This window comes from Azolla caroliniana, unplaced genomic scaffold (genome assembly GCF_043228905.1).
Source record: "Azolla caroliniana isolate FFs.n. ecotype wild unplaced genomic scaffold, voAzoCaro1.0.p SCAF_1, whole genome shotgun sequence".
NCBI classification, from domain to species: domain Eukaryota; kingdom Viridiplantae; phylum Streptophyta; class Polypodiopsida; order Salviniales; family Salviniaceae; genus Azolla; species Azolla caroliniana.
The window spans coordinates 1,058,155-1,081,982 of NW_028230436.1; the positions used below are offsets into that span (position 1 = coordinate 1,058,155).

Consider the following 23,828-nt stretch of genomic DNA (forward strand, 5'->3'; position numbering starts at 1 on the left):
ATGGGATAAGTCAACAGTCGAAGACGAGGAAGAAGTTGGTAATTCGGATCGACAAGCAGAACACAGGATGACCGGATAGTTGACTAGGAGAGTCGACAACATTGGATAGATGGTCTAAGTCAAAGACGAGGCCGACTAGTTAGGTTGACCGGATAGTTGACAACAATGGAATTGACTAGTCGGATCGACTGGATAGCCAACATGGGAGTCAGCTAGTTGGGCCAAATGGAAAACCGACATGGGAGTCGACTAGTCGGGCCGAATGAATAAAAATCGACATAGGAGTCGATTAGTCGGCTAATTAATAGAGAGTATTTTATTCTTATTATTAACAACCATATATGTAAATAGCTCATACTGTGTATTAGTATATAGACACCTAGGGCAAAAACATAAGCGTGGCGTAGAACATAACGATTGTGCGTGAAAGCTAAGATAGACGTGAGAGCGCATGAGTGAGCGGCGATATAGTTGTGTGACACTGTCTGTGTGGCTAATACACTCTGTACCGAGAGAATGTTGTAACCCATTCTTCCTTGTATATCTTTGTCATATTAATGATTCTCTATTGCTCGTGGTTTTCTCTTGTTTAGGGTTTCCACGTAAAATACTGTGTACTGTGCTTTGTGTTTTTTGCCATTTTTATGTTTTCACACTGTTTATTTCTATTCATATTTCTCATAGATCTACGATCCAATCCTCATCACATAGTTCATCATCAACTAAACATCACTCAAATGAAATGAAAAATATGTGCTTATAGAGCCCGAAGAAGTTCAAGTTCAAGGAATTGTTGTTTCATCCATGCATGAGGCTTGCTACAAGCATTGTAATTTGCAATTCATTTGTAGAAACCTTTTCAATGGTAGATACAAGAGAAGATGGAACATCGTGGGATATGTTTGTCTTGGTAGAGTCACTTTAAGAAGTATGGAGCCAAATACAAAGGAAGTTAAAACATATAATCATGGGGGTGATGACCCTTGTTTGGGAGGAATACAAAGTTTTCCCTCTTTGTCCTCATTCACAATGTCAAATTGATGTACTATTAACATTTTTGTTTAACATATTTTAAGAAGTGGACAAAATCTGACAAAACATGTAGACTTTTTACAAAACATTTGTGCCATTTTCTCGTGAGTTTCCATTATTCATGTATGACAAAGGAACCTCAACCTAATTACTAAACACTTCAAGGTTACATGATAATAATCGTTGTTTGACCCTCAACTTTACAATGGCATAAATTATTCCCTTCAAGAGAAAAACGTTGCAATGACATACCTCCAATTGCCTAAAATCATCGCTCCCTTATGTATTCCCAAAAACAACAATATGATATTATATCATAGATTGCTTGAACATAAACATGAGTTCTGTGGACCCAACCTTTTATAGACCCCACCTTAGATGATAACCAATGCCAAACCACACCATCGAAAAGAGATGTACAATGCATGCAAACATTTTCTAAGAGATTCATAAGCATTTGTGCACATTCCAAAGTATTTGCTAAAAATAACATGCCATTGGCATACAACAACAACATGATAATGCGTCCTCGTCTTACAAACTCGCAAATCATTTGTTCCAATTTATGAATAAATGAGCCGACGAGACAAGGTGAAAGTGGGAATAGCGGAGAAAACAAAAACTTGAGGGTTCTTGGAGCCGAGAAAGAGAGCAACAGCTATGGAGATAACGAAAGGGCATTCAGGGAAATAACCAAAACACAGGGGCATTACAGGAAATATAGAAAAGCCCAAGCAACGTACGAGGGTTTTTCATTCTCCCTCCCTGTCGCTCTTCCGGCTTTCGTCGTCGGCTTCTTCTTCCGAGGATCCATGGAGGTTCACCTGGCGGGAAGCGACCATGTGAAGTGGACACAAGTTAGGGTGCCATCGCTATCTGCTTCTCTTCCTCCACCTCCTCATTATCGTAATGGCGACGATGGTTACTATGATGGTGATGGTAATCATCAGCAGAATGTTCTCTTTTCCCCTTCTACAGATCTGGCCGGTACCTGTTCCTTGGGCTCTCCTTCCTTCCGCCATATTCTCTGGTGAGCTCATTACTTCTTCTTCCCTTTCTCGTTCTAAGTTCTACTTCTTTCTCACACTCTCCTGCATTCTGAAAAAATTGTATTTTTATGTTATGTCCCGGTTTTGATGCATTTTGAATGATGTTATGAATTTTCTTTTCTCATGCTTTTCTGGCATTCTTCTGCGTTTTGGCATTGTAGAATATGGTATGCAAACTCATTTTTTCTCACAATTTTTGAATAGCTGAAATGGAATTGTATGTCTGTATTCATCCACAATCTTTATTCTTTCATCATTTCTCTTTGTAGTGAGATATGCTAGGATAGCTCAGGATCTCTTCTTATCAGTTAGAAATTGAGATTATCATATATTGGCGCAAATATATGGAAGAATGGGTTGTCAATTGTGCCGTTGGATGTGGAGTCAGAGGAACATTATATTTGACATTGTGATGTTTTATATGAAATGAGAACGTGATATACCATTGCCTGTTCAAACAAGGCTTTGGCACACTCCCATAAGGTAATGGAAGATGAAAACAACCGTTGCTTGGGGTTGTTCTTGCTAGAAATGAAGAGACTCAGAGCAAAGTTGTTGAAGGAAGACAATAAAACCAAGAAATCTCGTCAGCAAAGAACTATTGCAAGTTTCTTTAGTTCCACCACTCCTCATGCTACAAGTCACTCAAGGATGACAACCATTTGAAAGGTTTTTAATATATCAGACAGTAAGATGTTATTGTGCACGAAGGACAAATTCATGTAGACCATGAACTTGTCACTCTTGATATTGACAAATTAAGGCCATCATCAAATCAATCCATGCGGGAGATATTTCAAAGGAAGAAATATAAGGCCATCTAAATGTAGGATGTTAAGTGTAAGCCAATTTATTAGTTCTGTTATATTTATTATGGACAGAATTTTTAGGTATAATTTCTCATGAAATCTCATTTTTAGATATACTATCTCATTTAGTTTCAGGATACTAAATGATCTTGGATTTTTGGATGATCATTCACAGGAGAATTCACAAGTCATCTCCTTCTTCTCTCGAACTTTTTGAGCTTGATGACTGTGAAGCACAGATTGCAGGCTTGCGCCTTTCCTTTGAAGAGCCTCTCTCTCCTTTCATTTCAGTCTACCTTGAACAGGTGAGTTCAGCTTATCTACAATAGAAGTAGCCATGATTAAAGTTGTTTGCTTTTTGAACTTCGTAAACTTTGTAAAAAAATAAACGTGAAGTAGAGTATATTGAGAAGTCATAATTCTTTCCTTTAGTATGGAGATCTTGGACTGTATTAAATGATTGGTAATAATTAACTGCAAGAAGTATCTATGGTTATAAAGTTATTCTTCATTTGAGTATGCTAAGCTCATATGAAAACTGAATGTACAGAGAAGTCATAATTCTTTTCTGAAGCTTGGAAAACTTGGACAGTATTAAATGATTACACTAGTAATTAGTAAGTTGGGATACACAACTGCAAGATGTGGCTTTAGCTAAAGTTACTAGTGTATGAGTGTATTGAGAAGTCATAATTCTTTCCTTTAGTATGGAGATCTTGGACTGTATTAAATGATTGGTAATAATTAACTGCAAGAAGTATCTTTGGTTTTAAAGTTATTCTTCATTTGAGTATGCTAAGCTCATATGAAACTGAATGTACAGAGAAGTCATAATTCTTTTCTGAAGCTTGGAAAGCTTGGACAGTATTAAATGATTACACTAGTAATTAGTAAGTTGGGATACACAACTGCAAGTTGTGGCTTTAGCTAAAGTTAAGCAAGAAAATTAAAGTGAATCAGACTGCATAGGTAAGTATTAAGCTTGGCATAACAATAGAAAGAAATGGTTATGGTCAAAGTAAAACATTCTTGAGCTCGGCAAAAGCCATTTTTTTAAAAATCAACCAAATTGCTTAGATAATTTGTACTTCTGATTTCTAACTGAGAAAGATTCCCTCCTGTTAGAGTCTAACTAATTAGTAAGCAAAATAGAAGGAAACATAGGCCAAAGAAAGGAAAGGGGGGTGCTAGACCACCCGACCACCTCCTAGTGATGGCATGAGACAGACCCAAACCTCCTCGATGTCCTATATCAATTGTTGAAGCAAGTTGTACCTTGGATTCTGCGAAGAGCACATGTGCTTAGCTAACAAGAGCCACAGTCACATTGATGCAGTCTCAACATAAGTCAAGCCTCCCTTGATAAGAAGGTACATAGCCTTTTGTTTTTGTAGGCAGAAACCCAAGGCCTTGGTATGTTCACACACTTGACTACTTCATGTGAAGTAGTCAAGTGATAACACACTTAATAGTTATCTCATGATCATTTATGGTTATGCACATAACACCTCCCAATTAAGAAAATAAAAGTGTCATAATATGGAAAAGGCAAGAAGCAAGGTAGGTTGGCTATGAGCTGTACTTGTAAGAATGAGCAAAAAAATTTACATGGCACTTTTTTGAATATGTTGCCTTTTGAGGAGACAGGTGCCTGTCATAGACATATGATAGTTTCCAAGTGAGCCTTTAACATGCCAATTTAGAAAATCCATGTGATAAGGCAGGTGAATGTCCTGCCAGGTTGGCAGCCCAGGTCAGGGAGAACTTGGGTAGCCTGCATTACTTGTTTGGGTTAAAGCCCTATGTGCTTATTATCTTGTGCCACCTGTTTTGTAATAATGATGGCAGCCTAGACAACTCACTTATTTTTTATGTTAGAATGGTGCCCTGCCTTATGAAGGGATCATTTCTTGGAGACCCTGTGGAGAGTTACGAACTTTACCCTAACTTTGTGTCTGTTTTTTAGACTTTACGAAATTGGAGGGTTAAGTCCAAGAAGAAGGATAGCACCCAAGACAATGTGGAGTAGGTCAATCTGGCCTTTAAGCTCATTGTAAGGGAAATGATCGATATAGCAATAGACATTGCTGATATTACAATATCAAACACAAACCCTTTTGGATGGACTACTCATGGTACAAGACTCTCTCATGCAGGCCTTGATCACTAATTCTAGTGCCGTGGTCGGCTGCACTCCAAGTATTGTTTCCTCTTATTTCATGCTAGTAATGTTGGGAAATTCTATTTGAGAGACAACCACACTAGCAACATTGAGGAACTTGGCACAATAAGATTGGCGAAGAACTAACATTGAAGCAGGATTGTTTTTTGTTCCAAGAGTCAAGAAGAACTTGTTTGCAGGTTATCTTGATTTGCAATGCTACTCGATGGCCGTCACAGATGAATCATGATAAATTGTACGTGCGATGAGGCTCATTGCACATGGAAACAAGAGAGGAACACTCTATTGCCTTTCTAGACGGACTCTTCTAGATAGATTCATTGTTCTTGCCAAATCTAAGGATGTAATCAAATTATGGCACAAAAAGTGAGGCCATGTGAGCCAAAAGGGCTTCAATATCCTAACTTCTTTCCATGAGCTGGTGGTCAAGGGCACTGAGCTTGACTTTTGGTACTTTTATGGCAAATCTTCCCATCACATTTGTGCCTATGACCATCCTCACATCTTTGCCTGTGAACCATTTGTTCAAATCGAACAATATCTGAGGAGCAAGATGGCTGCTAGATCAATGAAGGGTATCTTCCTTGGATACAGTGAGAAAGCTGAGATGTTATATTGATTTTGGTTCTCTGGTTTAAAGAAGTGGTCAGAAGTGGAGATATCGTATTTAATGAGGGAAAGTTGCTATGAAATGTGGATGTTTCAAAACCAAAGAAAAAGGTTAAGTTTCAGCAAGAGTAGCCAGCTATTGACTTAGAAATGGCACCTCATGCAGATAGAGAACAGTTGAAGTCTACAACGGAGTCACTTGTCAGAAGTTGGACAACACATTGCATACCTAGACTGAAGAGAATCAACAACCTGAACATGGTAATACGCTTGCTGGGCAGCAACAATGCAAGGGCCCATCCGATCTAGCACTGATTCCAGACACTATAGATCAGAGGGATTGAGTGATAAGTAAAACCCAAGTGTTTGATGTAGTGGTACTTTCCATCTCTCCATCGGGTTCTCACAGACAAGGGAGAACCTCTCACTCTCAAAGAACTTGGACATGTGAACTTTCAAATATGTGGGAGCTTGTTATGCAAAATGAAATCAAACCAGTCCATGTAAACAACACTCAGGATCTTGTGGAACTGTCAAAAGGTAGGAAGACCATACCCAATAGGTGGGTATATAAAGTAAAAACTTTTGATTGTCAACCCAAGTATAAGGCCCAATTAGTAGTCAAAGGGTGTACACAAACTGAGCGAGTCAACCCCAAGAAGATACTGTAGAAGAAAAGGATGGGATGGGAGCACCCTGAGTAGTGTCCAAAGAATGCAAAAGGCACCCAAAATGCATGCCATTAGATGCACTTGGTGAGCATTGTAGTAATGGGCAGGCAGGTAAGTTGTATTGTTTTGATTCTCTGTCTCCAAATTGGATTAATTTTTGTTCAAGAGAAATCTGTTCTTTCAGACTTTGGATGTGCTCAACAAATTCTAATTTTCAAATACTTCAAATGATATGTATCTCCTGAACTGCACTTTTTCTCACATGGGTTTTCTATCTGCGGTTCATAAGTTAAATATAGTAATCAGATGACGTCTTAAGTTTGTACCCCTTGCTTGCAAAGTTACATCAGTGACTTATGTGAGTTTTAACTTGCAGATATTGAAGATCAGGCTATGTTTATTAATCAATCAATAAGTCTCTGTTGCAAATGCTGCTAAAATATCATTCAAACAGATGTGTATAAATTTTTAACAAGCTACTAGCTTTTTTCTTCTCTAGATTTATGATCTGAGTTGTGCTTTTTCTCCTTTTCCAGGTTCATTCTGGTTACGAGGAAGAAAGATTGTGTGCGTGTGTTATCACAATTTCAGGGGCTGTATATGTACTTAAGATCAAGACATTTTACAAATACAGAAATATGTCATCCTTTGCAAGGTCTGAGATGGTTCAGTTTTCTCTTGCTGGTGATTTGGCACAACTTGATCAGGTTACCTCCTTTGCTGCACTAGGAGGTAGCATTTGTGTTGGTGGGAAAAGTGGTTCTGTTCTGTGTTACTGTTCAGAGCGAGTTTCTGGATCTTCTCAGGGTACTACAAATACACTATTCTGTTAGGTGAGTTTGTTTTAATACAAGGAGTTGGACATGATTATTATAGTCTTTGTAGATTACAGTTTTGAGTTGAAAGATTCCGAACCTCTGCTTGGGCGGCTATGGGGATTTGTGGGAAGGTATCACATTGTTCAAATTTATTTGACCATCAAACCCTAGGTCAAGTTCATTAATTCTTGATTTTGTAGAGTGAAGAATTCTGCGCCCCTACGAAGCTTAAATATGCAGAAGCATAAAGAGAGGTTAATGCTATTTGCTTTACATGAGGATGGAACATTTAAATTGTGGGACCTTTCTGATCGTTCCCGTCTACTAAGCTTCAATTTGCAGAAGGACCTTATGGGTATGCTTTCACCCTTGGTATTTGGTTTCCTTGGTTTCAAATTTCATATAAAAACCTATCGATTATTATCATTTTATGTAAATTAAGTTAACAGTACTAACCATCACCACACATTATTTCTGTGAAGAGGGCAGGCACAGAAGCCTCTGACTGTGGATGTGTCCTGTAGTGAGCTCAGATGTGACTCTTATCTACATCTTATGATAACAATAAAGCTTCCGAACATGAATCCTACACATAGGTCTAGTTGATTCCCTTTGATATTAGAGTTATAGTAGTTAGGGGGACCTGGCAGTCTCAATTTCTTTGCATTCTGCCAGGGTTTGAATGCTGGCAAGAGTTCAGATATCTACTGCATTACCAAAACATGCATTTAACAATCCAAAGTATGTTGCACATGACATCCTAGAATTTTATATTGCACTTTTTATTCACAGGTAGCTAATTTGCTTCAAAGAATCAGTAGGCCATTAATAAATACGTAAAAGTATAATGATAATAGTCTCCTGCTACTGATTGTTTTTGTATGATAAGGTTATATTAGTTGAGAGCTTCAAGGTCATAACATTTGCTCATGGCCTAATGGACATTTGGATTTTTATTTTGTTACAGACAGTTTCCCAAAAAAGATGTGGGTTCAAGAGCAAGGTTTACGAAGTGGATTTCGACGACTCGCTTTCCACTTTGAGAATAAGGAGGTCGGTTTATACAAGAACTGGCATACCATAAATAAATATTGCTCCTGGTTCTGAAGATCTCTTCATTTTTGTTTTGTTAAAGGCTCCTGGTCAAGGAACGATTCAAATATATGAGCTACAATTTACTCTGATGGATGGAGCAGCCTCGTTGACTTTTATCTTGCAACTTCCTTCTGTTGAGGTGATATCATTCAATTTCTGCATTTTGGGAATTTACTGGCAAAGCTGAATGAGTTTGGTGCATGTGTAGGGAACTGTGCTAGATCTCAAGTTTTTCACAGATAGTTTCTGGAAACTTGAAGAGGCAGATGGTCACTTCAATCTGACACACCATTCGTTGGACAGGTGAGAATCATGAAATTTCCTTTCAAAAGAATTTGAGAGACATGTATAAGAAGATCATCAATCTGTGTGAGTGAAAGATATTACTATATCAATCCGAAAATGATTGTGAGAATGTATTTGAGAGATTCCCCAATCTGCTACTTCTTTATACTTCACACAGAACTGCAATGATGCGATATATAAATCAGGGAAGGGGTCTTCTATCTGTTGCGTTTATTGAATGGCCATAATATCCTTGCTCAATTAAAAAGGTGTTGGAGGTTATTTGATGAAGCAAGGATGATACTAATATCAATCTGAAAGTGATCGAGAGAATTTTTTTGAGGGATTGATCAATGTGTGATATGATGCAATATGTAAATGGCGGAAGGAATCTTCCAAATGTAGCAATCATGACCATTGCTTTGTGATGTTTTGCTACTGAATTGGTGGTGCTATACCTATAGCTACCATCCTATTTTTTCTAAAGAATCTGGATAAGGTCATTTAGAATATTGTATGATCACCCATGTGATGTCAACTTCTCTTACATGCTCCGTTTCTAGCATCACATTGTGGTGTATCTGAAAGAGTCGATGCTTGCATATTTTTGGCCATGATGTCTTATATGTACCTGCTGAGCCAGTGGAATTTATTCAAAACAAGCTACCACTTGTTCTTCTGGTGGAGCTGACAAAGATGGGCTTTCCTCAGCTTGGCTCTCATATTGGTTGGCACTATGATGATGCCAAAGTGGTTTTTTAGGGCACATTATTTCACAGAGTCATAATTTGAGATTGAATACAATATATATCTCAGTTTCTGTATTATTCTTAGAATTAGGCCTCCTGACAGTTCTGCTTTTGAATTTTTTTGATATGTAGGTTCTTGATCTTTCTGATCTTTTAAATGAATGATTCCCTAAAGCATGTTCCTCAATACTGGACAATAAACTGATTATAACTATCCAAAATTTTCTTTTTCGAAATATAGATTGCTTCAATATTTATGGTATGATTGAGTCCATATTTACTTTCACATGATTTCTGATCAAAATCTTGTGCAGTGATGAGCTGCTTGAAAATTGTGTATTATTAGAAGCAGAGGTGGAAGAACAGCTTTTTCAGAAGTCTACTGATAATTGGGAGGATCTCATTCTCTTCCAGCAAAGCACCTTACCTGGAACCAAGGTGAACTTCTGGAGGCTTGGTACAGAATAATAGTTTTTTTCCCTCAGCATATTAATTATTTGCAGTGAAATATTTCTCACATTTAGTGCTGCCTGAATTTCTTTTACAGACAGAGTTTCAGATTCCAATTTCTGAGCTTTTCCTTTCAAGAATAATGCAGTCTCGAATCTGTCAACGCGATGTTCTTTGTGAAGTGTTGCAAAAATATCGGAGGATTTCTGAGACAGATTTTTTTACACTTTCAAAGGATGGGCTTTGCAAGGAGATTTTGGCAATTGTAGAGGCAGAAGTAAGCTGCTTAGCTTTAATCTTGGTCCATAGTTTTAATAATGACGTATAGCTTCTAACATGTGCTGGTTTTTCAGAATACAGGGAATGACAAACTGGATCATCTCATGGCATGGAAGGCTTTTTGTTCAGATTATTTTACAGCATGGAAGCAGAGGAATAAACCATATTCTCTTTTGGTTGATGGTTATACAGGAAACATCGGCATAATTAGACACCATTCATTATCTATAAGGCGTTCTCTAAGTGAATTTGAGAAGAATTATGCAAGTAAGTTTTCAATCTTTTTTTTTAGGATTAGAGCCTCATTAGCTCTCGTCTCATACCTGATATCTATTTAGATACAATATGTTTATCCTAAACAGATTCTACCATTTTTATTGTTCTTCACAATTTATGAGTTCAATGCTGTCATTGTTTAAATTCTGAAAATTTGCTGTATGATGCAATAGGTTTAGCTTGAAGTGAGGAAGTGTCGTAGATGTGTCATATATTGAAAAAATGCTGATCATGGATTTCAAGTTCTTGTCATTTACATGATTATTGTTTTGTTAAATTTAGGAAATGGTTGTAATAACAACAGAGAAAACGATTTTTGGGGGGTTCTGTCTCAGTGCTTGTCCAGCATCTCAAAACAACTGGGAAGGCTACCTCTTTCAGCTTTCGGCCAAACTTTGTTAGGGAGCAGACCTGCGTCTTTGTCTCATATTTGTTCAGTTTTTCTGCATTTGTTGGATGTTGGATATGATTCTTCCATCTTAATGACAGCAGCCCAGTACGGTGTAGACACTGGAAGGAAAAAGAAACATGAATACCAGCGTGCCCGTAGGAAATTTGAATTACAAATGATTTTTGATCTGTGTGAGCTTAGAGATTCAGCTGGTGACTGGGAAAAGGCATTGGAAAACATGGAAACATGCATGAATCAGCTTATGCAGGATACAAGGGTTTCTGCAGCAAGAATTGCTTTTGAAGGGTTGGAATATGGAATTATGAGTAAAAGATTGGTTCTGGAGTCCACAATTCAGCTCTCTTGGGCACACTTTGAGGCTGCCAGGGATATTTTGCTCTTGTTGACCTACATTTTGAGTGTTCAAGGACAGGTTGATTCATTTACGATTTAATTAATTAATGTTTACCAAATTTCAATACTCTATTCAAGTCTGATATATCTTTTCTTTTGTTCCTATTTTTCTAGGTGGGTATGAGTACCAACAATGCATCAACAGTTCAGCTGAAGCTTATTTTGCCAATTAAAAAGATACTTCTGCTTAGTCTCCTTGTGCATTGGCTTAGTGTGACTTCTGCAGAAATAGCACCCCCTGATGATTACAGTTTGCATCTGTCAACTCTGCAACTAGGTAATATTACAAATGAATCAATTTTCAGACTCTTGAAAGCTTGTGATATCTACTAGGTATAAAGAATGGAGGATTTCGTTTTTACAGATTCTGTAGCACCTGAGAAGCCTAGCATCAAATATAATGGTGCCGCAGAAACAACTTTAGCTGAAATTCTGATGTCTGCATCCTCAGCCAGTGCACTGAAAGGAATGTTTTTAAAGTCCAAAGGGCTGATCAGCTCAGATGAGCTCATGCTCACTACCAAAGCTTTCATTGGCTGGATAATGTGGGGTGAAAGTCCCGAGCTTATGCAGACAGTTTCCACCCATGCTGTTAGTTTGGCTGCAAAATTTCTGGAACATGGGCAATATACTCATTTGCAGGTGGTCAAAAATTACTTGCTGCTTCCTACAGTAAATTTCTGTCATGCTTGTTTCTTGACTCTGTATGTTTATCTTTCAGAAATTTCTTCGTATTGTCGATGATCTATGCAATGAAACAGAAGCAAACAACATGCCGAAACTGCAGAGTGACTGGTGTGCACGTCTCCATCTTTTGGGATGTGGTTTATTAGGACAGGTTCGGGCTAATGACAAATCAGAAATTGAAAATAGAGTTGAAGAAGCTGTCCAGTGTTTCTTTAGGTTGGTCTTTGATTTGAAAAATCTTCAACAACTAAAGATGTATATCTTGTGAACATGACTTTTGTGGCAAGCTGTGTGAATTAGCATGCTTAAAGTTTACCTGTATAAAGGAGAGGATTGGCCGTTGGCAATTGCATGTAAATGCACTTAGCTTGAAACCTTGTTATACATGTCTCACCATCACAATAAGCTGGTTAAGTATTGGTGTAGAGTGTGTCATGAGCTGCACCTTGATATAGCAAATGCATAATTTTTACTAGCTTTTGTATGAAGACCCTGCATAAATCTGGTTACATACCAAAGCCTATTTCTTAATTTTTGCATAATAAGTAAATGGTGCAATATTTATTTTCCATATTCAATGCCACTACCTACATTTTCTGTATTTTCCCTGACCATAAAATGCAAAACCATATATAGAGCACCATTTCTGTGTTCATCATCTTTATATGAAGGGTTTATATATCACTAAGATTGTTGTGCGCTTACTCCAGCATAATGGTGTGTATGGAGAAGAATAGAAATGTGGGGTTAACAGATTGGTAGGAATGAGCAACAGTTCGGTTTGAGCTGAATTGACGAGCGAAACTGTGGCTTAACGGTTCAGGTTAAAAATTTATAAATGGTTTGGTTTGAGTCTTTATCGTCTTAGCGATTGAACGGTTTAATGGCTAAACAATTTAGGGAGTATTTTTGAAATATTTATTAAATATATAAATTATATGTAATATTATTATGAAGTTTTAACTTCGAGCCAAAGTTGAAAATTGAGTGTACAGTTGCCAATACTTTAGTTCCAGCAGAAACCAAACCGCCAAACCGCAGTTTAACAGGTGTAATGATGTTTAGATATCTTGGCCAATTTGGTTTGAGCTTGAGAATCCCTGAAACAGTTTGATTAGGCTCGGTTTAAATTTCAAAATTTTTAGACGGTTTGGTTTAAGACTCTGAAAACAAATTGAATCATTGTGGATTACTACTGATTGGCTCAAAGGGTTTTGGGATATTTATGAGATCCTTCTAGAAAGTTTCTCAAGATAGTGTATATTATTGTGACACACGGACATGCTTACATTTGTGGATTATACATTTTACTCGTAAAGTTTTTTATAGCTTTTGCTTATGTCAAGAAAATTCTAAGTGTCTTTTACTATTTCAGAGTTGCATCTGCGGTTGGAAAAGGGGGAGATGACCTTCACACTTTCCTTTTGAAAATAGGAATGCAAAGTAGCTTTCCATGTAAGATCTCTTAACATTAAATTGAAATGAATAGTCTTTTGTATATAACACATCGTCACATCACTTCTATAATTTTAGTTGTTTGGAAAGTATCATATGTACTCTTTGAGGTGTTGTGATTTTGTTTCCTTTTGACCAAGCAAAAGAGTGGTAGTGATTGTAGTTCATCAGGCAGGATAATCTTCCAAAGGTAAAGTTACTAAAACTGTCAAGTTTTATAGTTTAAAATGGAGACTTAATGACATGCTCCTTTGGAAGTTTCACAATATTTTAATCAAGAATCTCTCTAAAGATATCTTTCATGTTTGGAATTTAAGAATCTTTCTCACATTTTAGCTTTTTATGGTTGAAACTTTAAGAATCATGATTCTGGAGATATTATTTATTTTATGAATTGGGTAAGCATAGTAACATCTTTAAAGAAGATCTCAAATCGTGTTACAAATCTGTATACATTCTCATGGTATACTTGTTTCAAACTAGATCAGCTCATATTTTTTGTAATTAAGCATATAATTTGTGCATAATATTTTTCTTTTGGTCTGTGGGTTATGAATCTAGAGTACTTTTTTGCCTATTAGCAATAGAGCATTAGGATAACTTCAAACCATTTCTCTACGAAGAGGTTACAATAGATTGGGTAGTAACTATTTTTCATGCACGTGGACCCCGGCCTCTTGGACCCCGATTTCACCACTCTTGTCATCGTCAGATATTGGCCTTCATCTCCTGCTTTGGAAACCCCTCCATTATGGATCTGTCTATGCTAGAGATCTTTCAAAGACAAAAATTACAATATATCTAACTTGAGAATCATATAGGTATAGATGACGAGATTCTTTAGCCACATTTTATTATGTCTTTTTACTTTTTTGCTTAGTTGTATTTATTTTGGTTTGCTGTTCTTAAAGACAAGACAACATTTTAAGATGTAATGTCTTGTTGGTCTTACAGGCCATTTGAGCCTCTTAAAAGATCTCAATATATCTTTCTTTATTTCTACTCCTGACTTGTCACGGTCACATTATGTCTGATATTTAAATCTTCTGTGCTGATTTTTAACATTCCTGCAGTCGGTGAATCAACAGCTTCATGGACATTTCAGTACTTTGAGTGGGTAATGGAAATATTTGAGCAACATGGTGTGAATGAAGGTGCTTGCCGGTTTGCCTATGCTGCTCTGCAGGAAGTGGATGAAATGGAAAGGAACTTCAAGCAGGAGACACCTGAACGACCATATGCCATACCTATCATCAAAGGTCGATTGTGGTCTAACATTTTCAAGTTCTCCTTAGACCAGAAGAATTTCATAGAAGCATACTGTGCAATAATTTCAAATCCTGACCAAGAGAGCAAGTACATATGCTTGCGGAGATTTCTCATTGTAATATGTGAACAGAAGGCAACTGAGGTATTGCTATTGTTGTGATCCTTAGATTTAAATTTGTTCCAGGTAAAACAGATATAATTTCAATGATTGCACAGGTCTTATGTGGGTCTGAGCTACCATACACGGGGATGTTAGAAAGGGTAGAGCAAGAGCTTGTGTTGAAGGTGTGAAAACCCTCCCTCAATTTGTGTGTTGTGTGTGCATGTGTATATACATGTCTCGGAGGAAAATATTATCTTTTTAATGAAGTTGGTCATGATGAAACATTGACAGGCAAACTACTCTGATTTAACGGCAAATCCAAACCCATTTAAACTCCTATATGCGTTCCATATGCAACGGAATAATTGGCGACGTGCAGCGTTATATATGTATCTTTATTCAGTTCGAATGAAGGAAACAGGTCAAGTAGAGGCTCGTTTGTCATCTACATTTTTGCTCCAGGAACGACTTAATGGTCTTGCTGCAGCAATTAACGCTCTTCACTTGGTAGACCCAACATCTGCATGGCTTGATTTAGAGTCAGATATTTGTGGCAACTTAAGCTGCAGACCTTCAAAGCGTATCCGTATATATGCCAACAGCAATGGTACAAACTTGTCTAAATTATGTAGTGTATTTATTTCTTCCCTGTAATTGGTCATATTCATATCATGAAGCTCATTATTGTAGCTGCTCATACCGGTCAGAGGAGTGTAGATCTTGAAGAACTGGAGAAGGAGTATACACTTACATCAGCACAATTGCTACTTGTTGAAAATGATGTCCAGATGGGTATTTGGATGCTCCTTGTTATATGCCAGTTGTTCCACGTTGATTCTATTCTGGACTATTTATTTTTGTTTTCTTGTCTTTAGGAGGAGAAGCATCACCATCCAGTGTGTTGTCCATGCTTGTACAATCTGATCTTTATGAGATGGCATTTACTGTGCTTTTCCATTTTTGGAAAAGCTCATCATTTCAATGGTGCGTCTTTGATGAAGGATTCCTGAAACTTGTCCATTTAAATGATTAATTCAGTTCTATTTCCATTCAGTTATTCTAAAATATGTTCTCATTGTAAATTCTCATAGAGATTTAATGTGGTTTACTGATGATAGTAAGGATTTATATGCATGAATGACTTTTAGTAAGCTGGAGAAGATATTTCGGATTATGGCAGAGAGATGGTGCTTACGTCAACAAGAAAATAGGTATCTTGTAGAATTTTTTGTTATCACTAATGTTTTTTTTCTATAGTGCCTGAGCTATAGATTGGTAATAGATATCTGAATTTTCATCCACATAGATCTATCAATATATGCATATATGTACCTAATGTAACTGTATAAACAGAGCATGTGCGAATGCACAGCCACATTTTTTATGCAGTGAAGACATTTCTTTAATACCCAATACAGAATGTAGCTTTTTTATTATCTATGCTATTTTTATTTTTAATGTCTGTTTAGCTATTGTGTACTATAAAAATAGTATCCGAAGCATTCTTCTCAGCCTTTTGATTTTCATACTTTTCAAGAGCATTCAGTGATCATAGAAACTTGGGAGGATTTCCAGAGAATCATATGGTATTATGAACTTGTTTGGATCAACAAATGCATCTCGTTCATCGTGACAAAGTAATTGTACCATCTTTGTGGTGGTACCCACTAGATTCAGAGTCTGCGTTGTGTGTTTTTATGTTGTTCAGCCATTCATAAAAGAGAATACTTAGCTAATATTAGATAGGGAAAATATCAAATTTGCACCTTGTAATAGGAAAATATTGATTCAACCCTTAGTAAGTAGTTAGCTAATATCATCTTATACCACTGATCAAAATTTCCCAATTGTTTTCTTTAGTATTCTTTCTAGGGTTGGTTATGTGGTTTAGGTGTTCCTTTAGCTCTCATTCATTACTTTGAATTAGTTGATCCACTGGTGGGTTTTCATTATTGTGACATTTGTCTTGGTGTATGCCTAAATGTATAAATGCACAAATCTGTCGGTATGTTTGTCTCTGTGTCTATTGATTGGCATATATGCATTAGCTAGTGACATGAGGTGAACTCTTAGTTATTTTCACGTCCAGAGATGGAGTGATGGAAGGCAAAAGAAAAAGCTAATATTTTCTTCAAATGATGCAATGTTCATTTTCATATGAGAATTCATAACGCTGTTTAATATCCTTAGCGTGTATATATATTTGCGATTATTTTCTCATCTACTATTGATTAACTTACAGTAATGCTGTCAACTGCACTATGAATTCCTTGCATGAAGATATTAGATGAGGTCTTATTGTAAATGGTTCCTGATAATTCCTTTACAGAGGGACAATAGAAACTGATAGGAAGCTGCTGCTTCTACCACCACCAGAACCCCGAAATGGAACTGATAAATTGGATAGATTGTCTGAAGCAACGACAAACGAGACAATGAGCAATAATGTGTGCAATGCCTTGCAAGGATACCTTGTAAGTGATTTTGAGCCATGTGGTTTATAAGGTGATATGACGTAAAGTAAAAAATGTTTAAGCGACTTTTAATGGATAAATAGCATGTAGAGCATGTAGATGTTTGTCGATACAAATACAAAAATGTAATAGTCCAATCATGAACATGTCTCTTGTATGTATTTTTCTACACTCAGAGTGTGTTTGGAATGTGTATGAATTTTTGTATGAGTCATAACTTTGTGCTGGTATTCATTTTCTTTTGATACAGAGTAAATATTCAAAGTTTCACCCTCGTCTTCCAATAATCGTGGCAGAGACAATGCTGAATATTGACAGATTAATGGAACTACCAGTATGGCTTGTGGATATGCTGAAGGTACATGTGATATCTGCAACCCATGGATGTTAATGATGCCTACATGCTGCTTGTCTTAGTATGTTCCTACTGGGGCACATTTGGCTCTGGCCAATATAATTCTTTGCAAATGGACGTTTCTTTTGTATAATGTGTAAGTCTTTCTGGAACTGTGCATCCAATTTGACCAGATATTTAATGTACTGCTTTAATGATAGGGTGGAAGACAAGCTGGAGGTGAAGGAATGAGTCTGCCTAGTGCAGATCCTGGGGCTCTTCTGCGTATATACCTAGACTATGGTCGTGTTTCAGAGGCTGCTATTCTATTTATGGAATTTGTCAAAGCCTGGACTAATCTGGTAAGACTAGATCAAAATTTATGCTATATCTGTTTTCTTCCTATGGCATAAATCATTTATTATTTCAATAGCACATAGAGATGTGTGTCTGAACTCTGCCAGTGCTACACAAAATATTTCAAGTTATTGCAAAAACTACAAATATTATCCTGCATATATGTCAATATTGGAGGATCCGGCTTTAGTTATTGACCAGTCTCACATGGTTAACCTTCACATTTAATAATGTCAAACTTCTGATTCCAGATCTATTTCAGGATCTTTGCATTGGAGAACTTTGATTTGGTTGTGTTTCATTCTTTATGTTTTGTTCTCAGAAGTGGCTCGATGTAGTATGTTAAACTTTGGAGCTATTTTACATGCATGATACTAAAACAAATAACAACATTGTTTAACCCACCATTCGACGTAGATTACACCCAGATGATGCTAAGAAACGGGAGTGTTTTACCCTGAAAAACTTTGCTCAGATGTTAAAAGCATTATTAGATTTGTCAGGACACCATTCTGAGAAAGCTTACGGCAGAACTCTGAGATAGAAAGAAAGAAAGATATATTAACGTCTTTTAAGAAGCCAAAATGGCCTATAAGACCAAATAAGAGATTACATCTTAAGTGTTGTCTAGTCTTTCAGAACAACAAATCAAAAAAATAAGTAAATAATACTCCGTAAATATAGAAGTATATAAGATAAAAAGAGAACTGTAGATCTAGTTATTGGTAACATTTGAACCCAGCTCTATGGGGGATGAAACATAGGTAGAGATATTTAGAGAGGGATTTGTGTTGAGAGATCTCTTTATGCATTGCAGCCTCCCTCTCATATTGTGAAGCGCAAGAGAATGTGCAGTGTATGGTTTCCATATACATTAGTTGATCGTCTGAAAGCAGCTCTTTCGGAATTAAAGAGATCAGAGCAGTTTGTAAGCCTTCACAATTTGCTCGATAATACTTTGCAAAAACATTTCAACCAGGTACTTAAGTTCAATAATCTGTGGTTTCAGTTGAGCACGACAGCCTACTAATGCAGTACACTATGTGTCGGGTGCAGGTTGAGACAGATTCTATTGATATGAAATCGTTGGTGCAATGTTAGTCTTATGCAATAAGGTTCATTTTGTATATATAGTATATGGATCTTGTTGATGGTCGATGGCTTATATGGAGTTTATGAACAAGTATCATCTTTCAAACAATCGAAGAAGCACCCACAACATGATTAAGGGTGAAATCCAGTTGGTTGTACATTAGGTTCACATCTGTAGCGGTGATTTAATATAATTTTCTAGGCAAAGAATTTAATGATTATTGTCTTGAAAGCTTGAAGATGTGTCACCACTAAAGTTGTTTCTTGTAGAGCGGTTATGTATAACATTATCAGTCCTTGAAGGTCTCTAAATAGAAATAACATTGCAGATGCTGAAGATGCAACCTTGTTACTTGAATAGCACGATAAAGAAAGAGAAGAATAAAAGTGAGAAAGGCTCGTATATATTACGAGGAGTTTCTGATGTTTTATAGATTCATGAATTTGGAATATGATGCCCTTACTAAATTGTAAAAGCTTTGTATTGATCTAATCATGTACTGTTGTATACAGTAAGGTTCATGTCTTGTTTTTGCCAATATGATTGTAATTGATTATGTTGCTGCAGTGTGTGCAAATAAGTTGGGAACCTTGGAGCTGAGAAAAGGAACTCTATTAGGAGTTTGTCCTGAAGCATTGGAACTATATATTTGTTCTTCAAGATCCACAAGGTTTCCAATCTTCAAAGTAACATACTTCGGGTGATTTTAAAACACTGGGGCCTTACAAGTGGAGTTGTAAAGCAATCTATTAGAGAAATGTGCAAATGGATTGTCATGTACATGAATTGAGGAACACAAGAAATAAGTGGATTAGCAAGTGCAATTACCTCAAATTACAAGATATTTTAGATTAAGCTTGTTTTAAAGTTATTTAGCCTACGCATCCAATGTTGTTCCTAGGTGAAGATTGGCTCCATGGAACTTGGTTGCTAAGATTGGTAAAATCTACTTATTAATTGCTTTGTTTTATTGTTACAATGTATGCTGGTCTGCCTTCTTGGTGCTTATTCCACTCTCTTTAACTTGCACAAACTAACTTGCAGACCTGAACCATTCAACTTGATTTGCAAGGTCTTCTCTTATAGATGCATACCTACTTCTTGTTCATCTTAGAGGGTGGCAAAGTGACATACATCGGGTGATTTAAAACAAGTCTTCTCTTATACATGCATACCTACTTCCTGTTCATCTTACCAAGTCTTTTACAATGTATTGGCTCTTTTTGCACTAGTGTGGTCACAAGGGTTTAGATTCTACTGGCATTTCCTCTGTTTTCTTCTCTTGATCTAGATTTGCATCCTTGCTAATGTTTATATAATCATTGTGTTGTGAAGCATATGATAGGTACTTAACAATCACTTCATTTTCCAATGTTGCATAGTTGGGATTTAAGTGATATAAATAGTGTTGGACCGAAGTCCTAGTGTATCAAATTGTAGCTCAAGTTGAAGGCAACATGGGGCCAAACTTTGCATATCCGCATATACCTAGGTGAACACATCATTGTAATGCTCAATGGGGTTGATGGGCGGTTCTTGCGAGGGTGGCTATGGCCCCTTGGCAGTTTGATGTTTGGTTGATTGGATATACAAAGTAATCTATTCATTAACGTTCTTTTGTTAAACATTTATTTGCTTTTATTCAATTGAACCTTCCTTAGGTTTTTTTTTTGTGAAAACTAAAGTAGGATGGAGGGTTGGTTATTTCCTTAATAAGTAGATATCCTATTTCTTCCCCATTTTGTATTTTTACAATCACTTATAGTTCATAGAAACTCTTGTTTTTCACCTTCAGATGAAGAAGAATGTCTTGATTGCCCATTCCCATAGGAACATTATTGCTTGGAGTAACATTCTCTTTTAGCCCTTTTACCCAATCAATTTGACCCCAAAGAGCATCTTTAGCCAATACTCTAGTAGTTTCTTGAAGACTCGCCTTTGATGAAAAACTAGCAATATTGAGAGATGCTTTTGTCCTTGGGTTATTGGGAGGGTGGCTATGGCCCCTTGGCAGTTTGAACTTGTGAAATTGTGGTATGGATTATCATAGCCTCGACATTACTTGAGGACCATTGCCATAGATAGTAGTGTATTGCAACATTTGAATAGTGGCATCACTTGTATTTCTAATTCTCTAGCTTATCCAACATGTTGACAACCTTAATGCACAATAGATTCGTCATTGGGCTTACCTAGGGGCCCCTAGGTGAGGTGGATTGCTTCACTTTGGTGTTACCTCAACAAAACGATAGTAGGTGGTGTTACCAAACATGCTTGGTCTTTGTCATGTGCAAATGAATATTTTCCTCCATCCAGGGCTGAAATGGTAAACCTAAGTCCCTAGGGTTTAGGGATTAATGATGGACCATCCTTTGATATGATTGGTGTTATCTGATTGAGCTGATCATGGAAACAAGACAAGGGAAATCAAAGTCAATTTGAGGGGTAAGGGGTCACAATGTTAGCATGCAACCCTGACCTAATATTGTTCTAGTAGGTCGAGGAATCTGAGTTGTTAGAGACATTTGGTAGAGCTATTTCATGTCGATGGGTCTCCCCTACTTCCACAATAGGAACTTATCAAGCATTGTTACTGACCCTTCTGGAAGCATTCCTCATGTTAGCCCATTCTATCCATGATTTGCTTTCCTACCAATGTATTGGTGACTTTTCTCTCTACTGTTGTCATGGGTATGGGCTATGTATCCTCCTTAATATTTATTATATATTGAACAAGAAAAACTAGCAGACACAATCAAAAGGAGCCTAGATATGGGTATGCTATTAGAGATGACCACCACTTATGGATAATAACATCGAGAATCAAAATCGGGTAAGATTGGAGTAGAAATGGTATTATATTGTAGTATTTACAACAATTGAATGACAATCACAAACTCTCTTGCAATTGTTGCCTCTCGACAAACTTTTCCCATTAGTTTTACAGCTACGGTATGACTAATACACTTGCATAGTAAGATATCTCAAGATGGCATTGTTCTCCAAAGCCAGTATCTTGGCAAGCGTGAGTATGTCTCCATGTTTTAACATGTTGGAGTCTTCATTGCCACATAAATTGGTATTGTTTTGGGTAATGCGGAGTGTGTGAGGATTTTGAAAGAGTTGATTAGGTTTGACAGTAGGCATGAGTGCTACATATTTGGATTTGGAGGTGTGTTAACAAGGTTGAATGTGGAGATAACATGTTCAATTGTTCACATCATGTATTGTACTGAATACATATACGCTTAGGAAGATTGAGAGAAGATGAAGAGAAGAAGAAAACCGTTACCAACAACAATATGAAAATGCAAATGGGTAGCTCTCTCTCTCTCTCTCTCTCTATTGAGAAGCTTGATAGAACCAATTTTGTGAATTTGAAGTATAAAATGACACAAATCCCTGCCTGTAATACACTTTGTTAGAAAAGTTACTGTGTAATGGTCTTGCCTCCATTAATATTTCGGTTAAGACCAAGATATTGTGGAGACATACCTTGATGGCCACTCATAATGGTTTGGGCCGTAGATGAACAACACTAGAGCAACCATGTCATAGCTAAATATTCTACAGGTACTAGGATGACAACTATGGTGACCATAAAAGAGAAAGAAGATTGGGTGGCAAGTGACCCAATAGTGGAGAAAAATGCCAGAACGAAATTTGGATTTCAAACCTCAGTAAGAAAGCGAGAGTGGAAGAGAATGAGGAAATTTTGAAAGAATGGTGAGTTTCAATGTCAATGCAACCTACCAAACCAAATTGGAGTGTTGATATTACAATTAATTGTTTTGAAAAAATGAGTGATGCCACCAATAGCTAGAATTTAACAACTATGCCACCTTCACCATAATGGAAAATTGTGTGTGATGAATAACAAAACGAAAACTCTCTAATTGCAAGTACTTGCATGTATACAACTTATGATTTGTCAACAAAGACACGTATAAAGCCAAAGATATAGTGTAAGTCATGTGCATGTTTGTCAACTAAGGCACATATATTACTCATTGCCAACTACTTTTGAGCTTCGAATGATAGACTAATTACTCAAGCAAACTCTAATCTTATACTACTTAATGATACTCACGTGAATGAAGATTTATTTAACTATAGAAGTCTTTGTAACCATCCAAACAATTGTTTAAGGAGTGAAAATACGAGGGAACACCAACAAGATAAAGCTTGCATTAGTCCACATGGTTAATTACAAGTTTTGGGCTAGATTCAATGATTTGGCTTAGGGCTTCAAATAAGAAAGTTAGTAGAGAGAGGGGGTGGGGCTTAAATTTTCGAAATAAACTACTTTAATTTTCCAAATGTCAAAATATCCTAAATGTTTGAGGTTTGGATGATCATACCATACTAAATGCTTGCCTTTAGGGTGATAAAATGTGAACTATTTATTGAGCATATTCTTTAATCAATCAACTATGACATAATGTATCATGATGACATTTAGAATATCTTGGCATTTAGAATATCTTGGCATATAGAATATCAACATTGTGTGTTCATTGGAACAAACATTGGAACAAAACTTGGAAACTCTAAAATGAGTTTATGTGCATTATAAAATTTCTTCATAGTCCTTTAGCTTGAGATTGTGCAAACTCATGGCTTTATGATGTTGATAGTTTTATTTCGAAAGATGTGTGAAACCATGACATTGACATGTAGTCCTAGAAAGCAATGTTAAAAATCAAACCTACTTCATGCATGGCAACTTCATGTGGCGAAGCAAAACCACTAAGAACCAAGAATACTTTACACAGGTTCAAGAGCAATCGACAAATGTGAGGTGGTGTCTTTGGATGACCTAACAGGTGAAACTTTGAATGAAGTCATAATGACAAGGTAACGGGCAGGGGGTGGTGCGAGTGAGGAATGGTAATCTGGTAGAACTTTGGGTACACACGAGTGGTGGCGTGCTCGTTATGACCTCTC

The 23,828-nt window shown here is 36.8% G+C and overlaps 1 protein-coding gene across 1 annotated transcript; it reads left to right on the forward strand.

The window, feature by feature from the left end:
• Window positions 1–1,788: 1,788 nt before the first annotated feature.
• Window positions 1,789–19,234, forward strand: SAR1 (SUPPRESSOR OF AUXIN RESISTANCE1). Its single transcript, XM_087315794.1, has 27 exons — window positions 1,789–2,062; window positions 3,066–3,195; window positions 6,889–7,159; window positions 7,238–7,301; window positions 7,371–7,525; window positions 8,138–8,223; window positions 8,306–8,404; window positions 8,474–8,568; window positions 9,614–9,737; window positions 9,847–10,026; window positions 10,103–10,295; window positions 10,587–11,128; window positions 11,224–11,386; window positions 11,474–11,751; window positions 11,831–12,012; window positions 13,172–13,251; window positions 14,325–14,662; window positions 14,737–14,805; window positions 14,915–15,230; window positions 15,314–15,415; window positions 15,499–15,607; window positions 15,772–15,834; window positions 16,953–17,097; window positions 17,348–17,455; window positions 17,653–17,793; window positions 18,606–18,767; window positions 18,845–19,234. The coding sequence occupies exons 1-27, from the start codon at window positions 1,845–1,847 to the stop codon at window positions 18,887–18,889; spliced, it is 4,458 nt and encodes a 1,485-aa protein (XP_087171920.1). The 5' UTR covers window positions 1,789–1,844; the 3' UTR covers window positions 18,890–19,234.
• The last annotated feature ends 4,594 nt before the right edge of the window (window positions 19,235–23,828 follow it).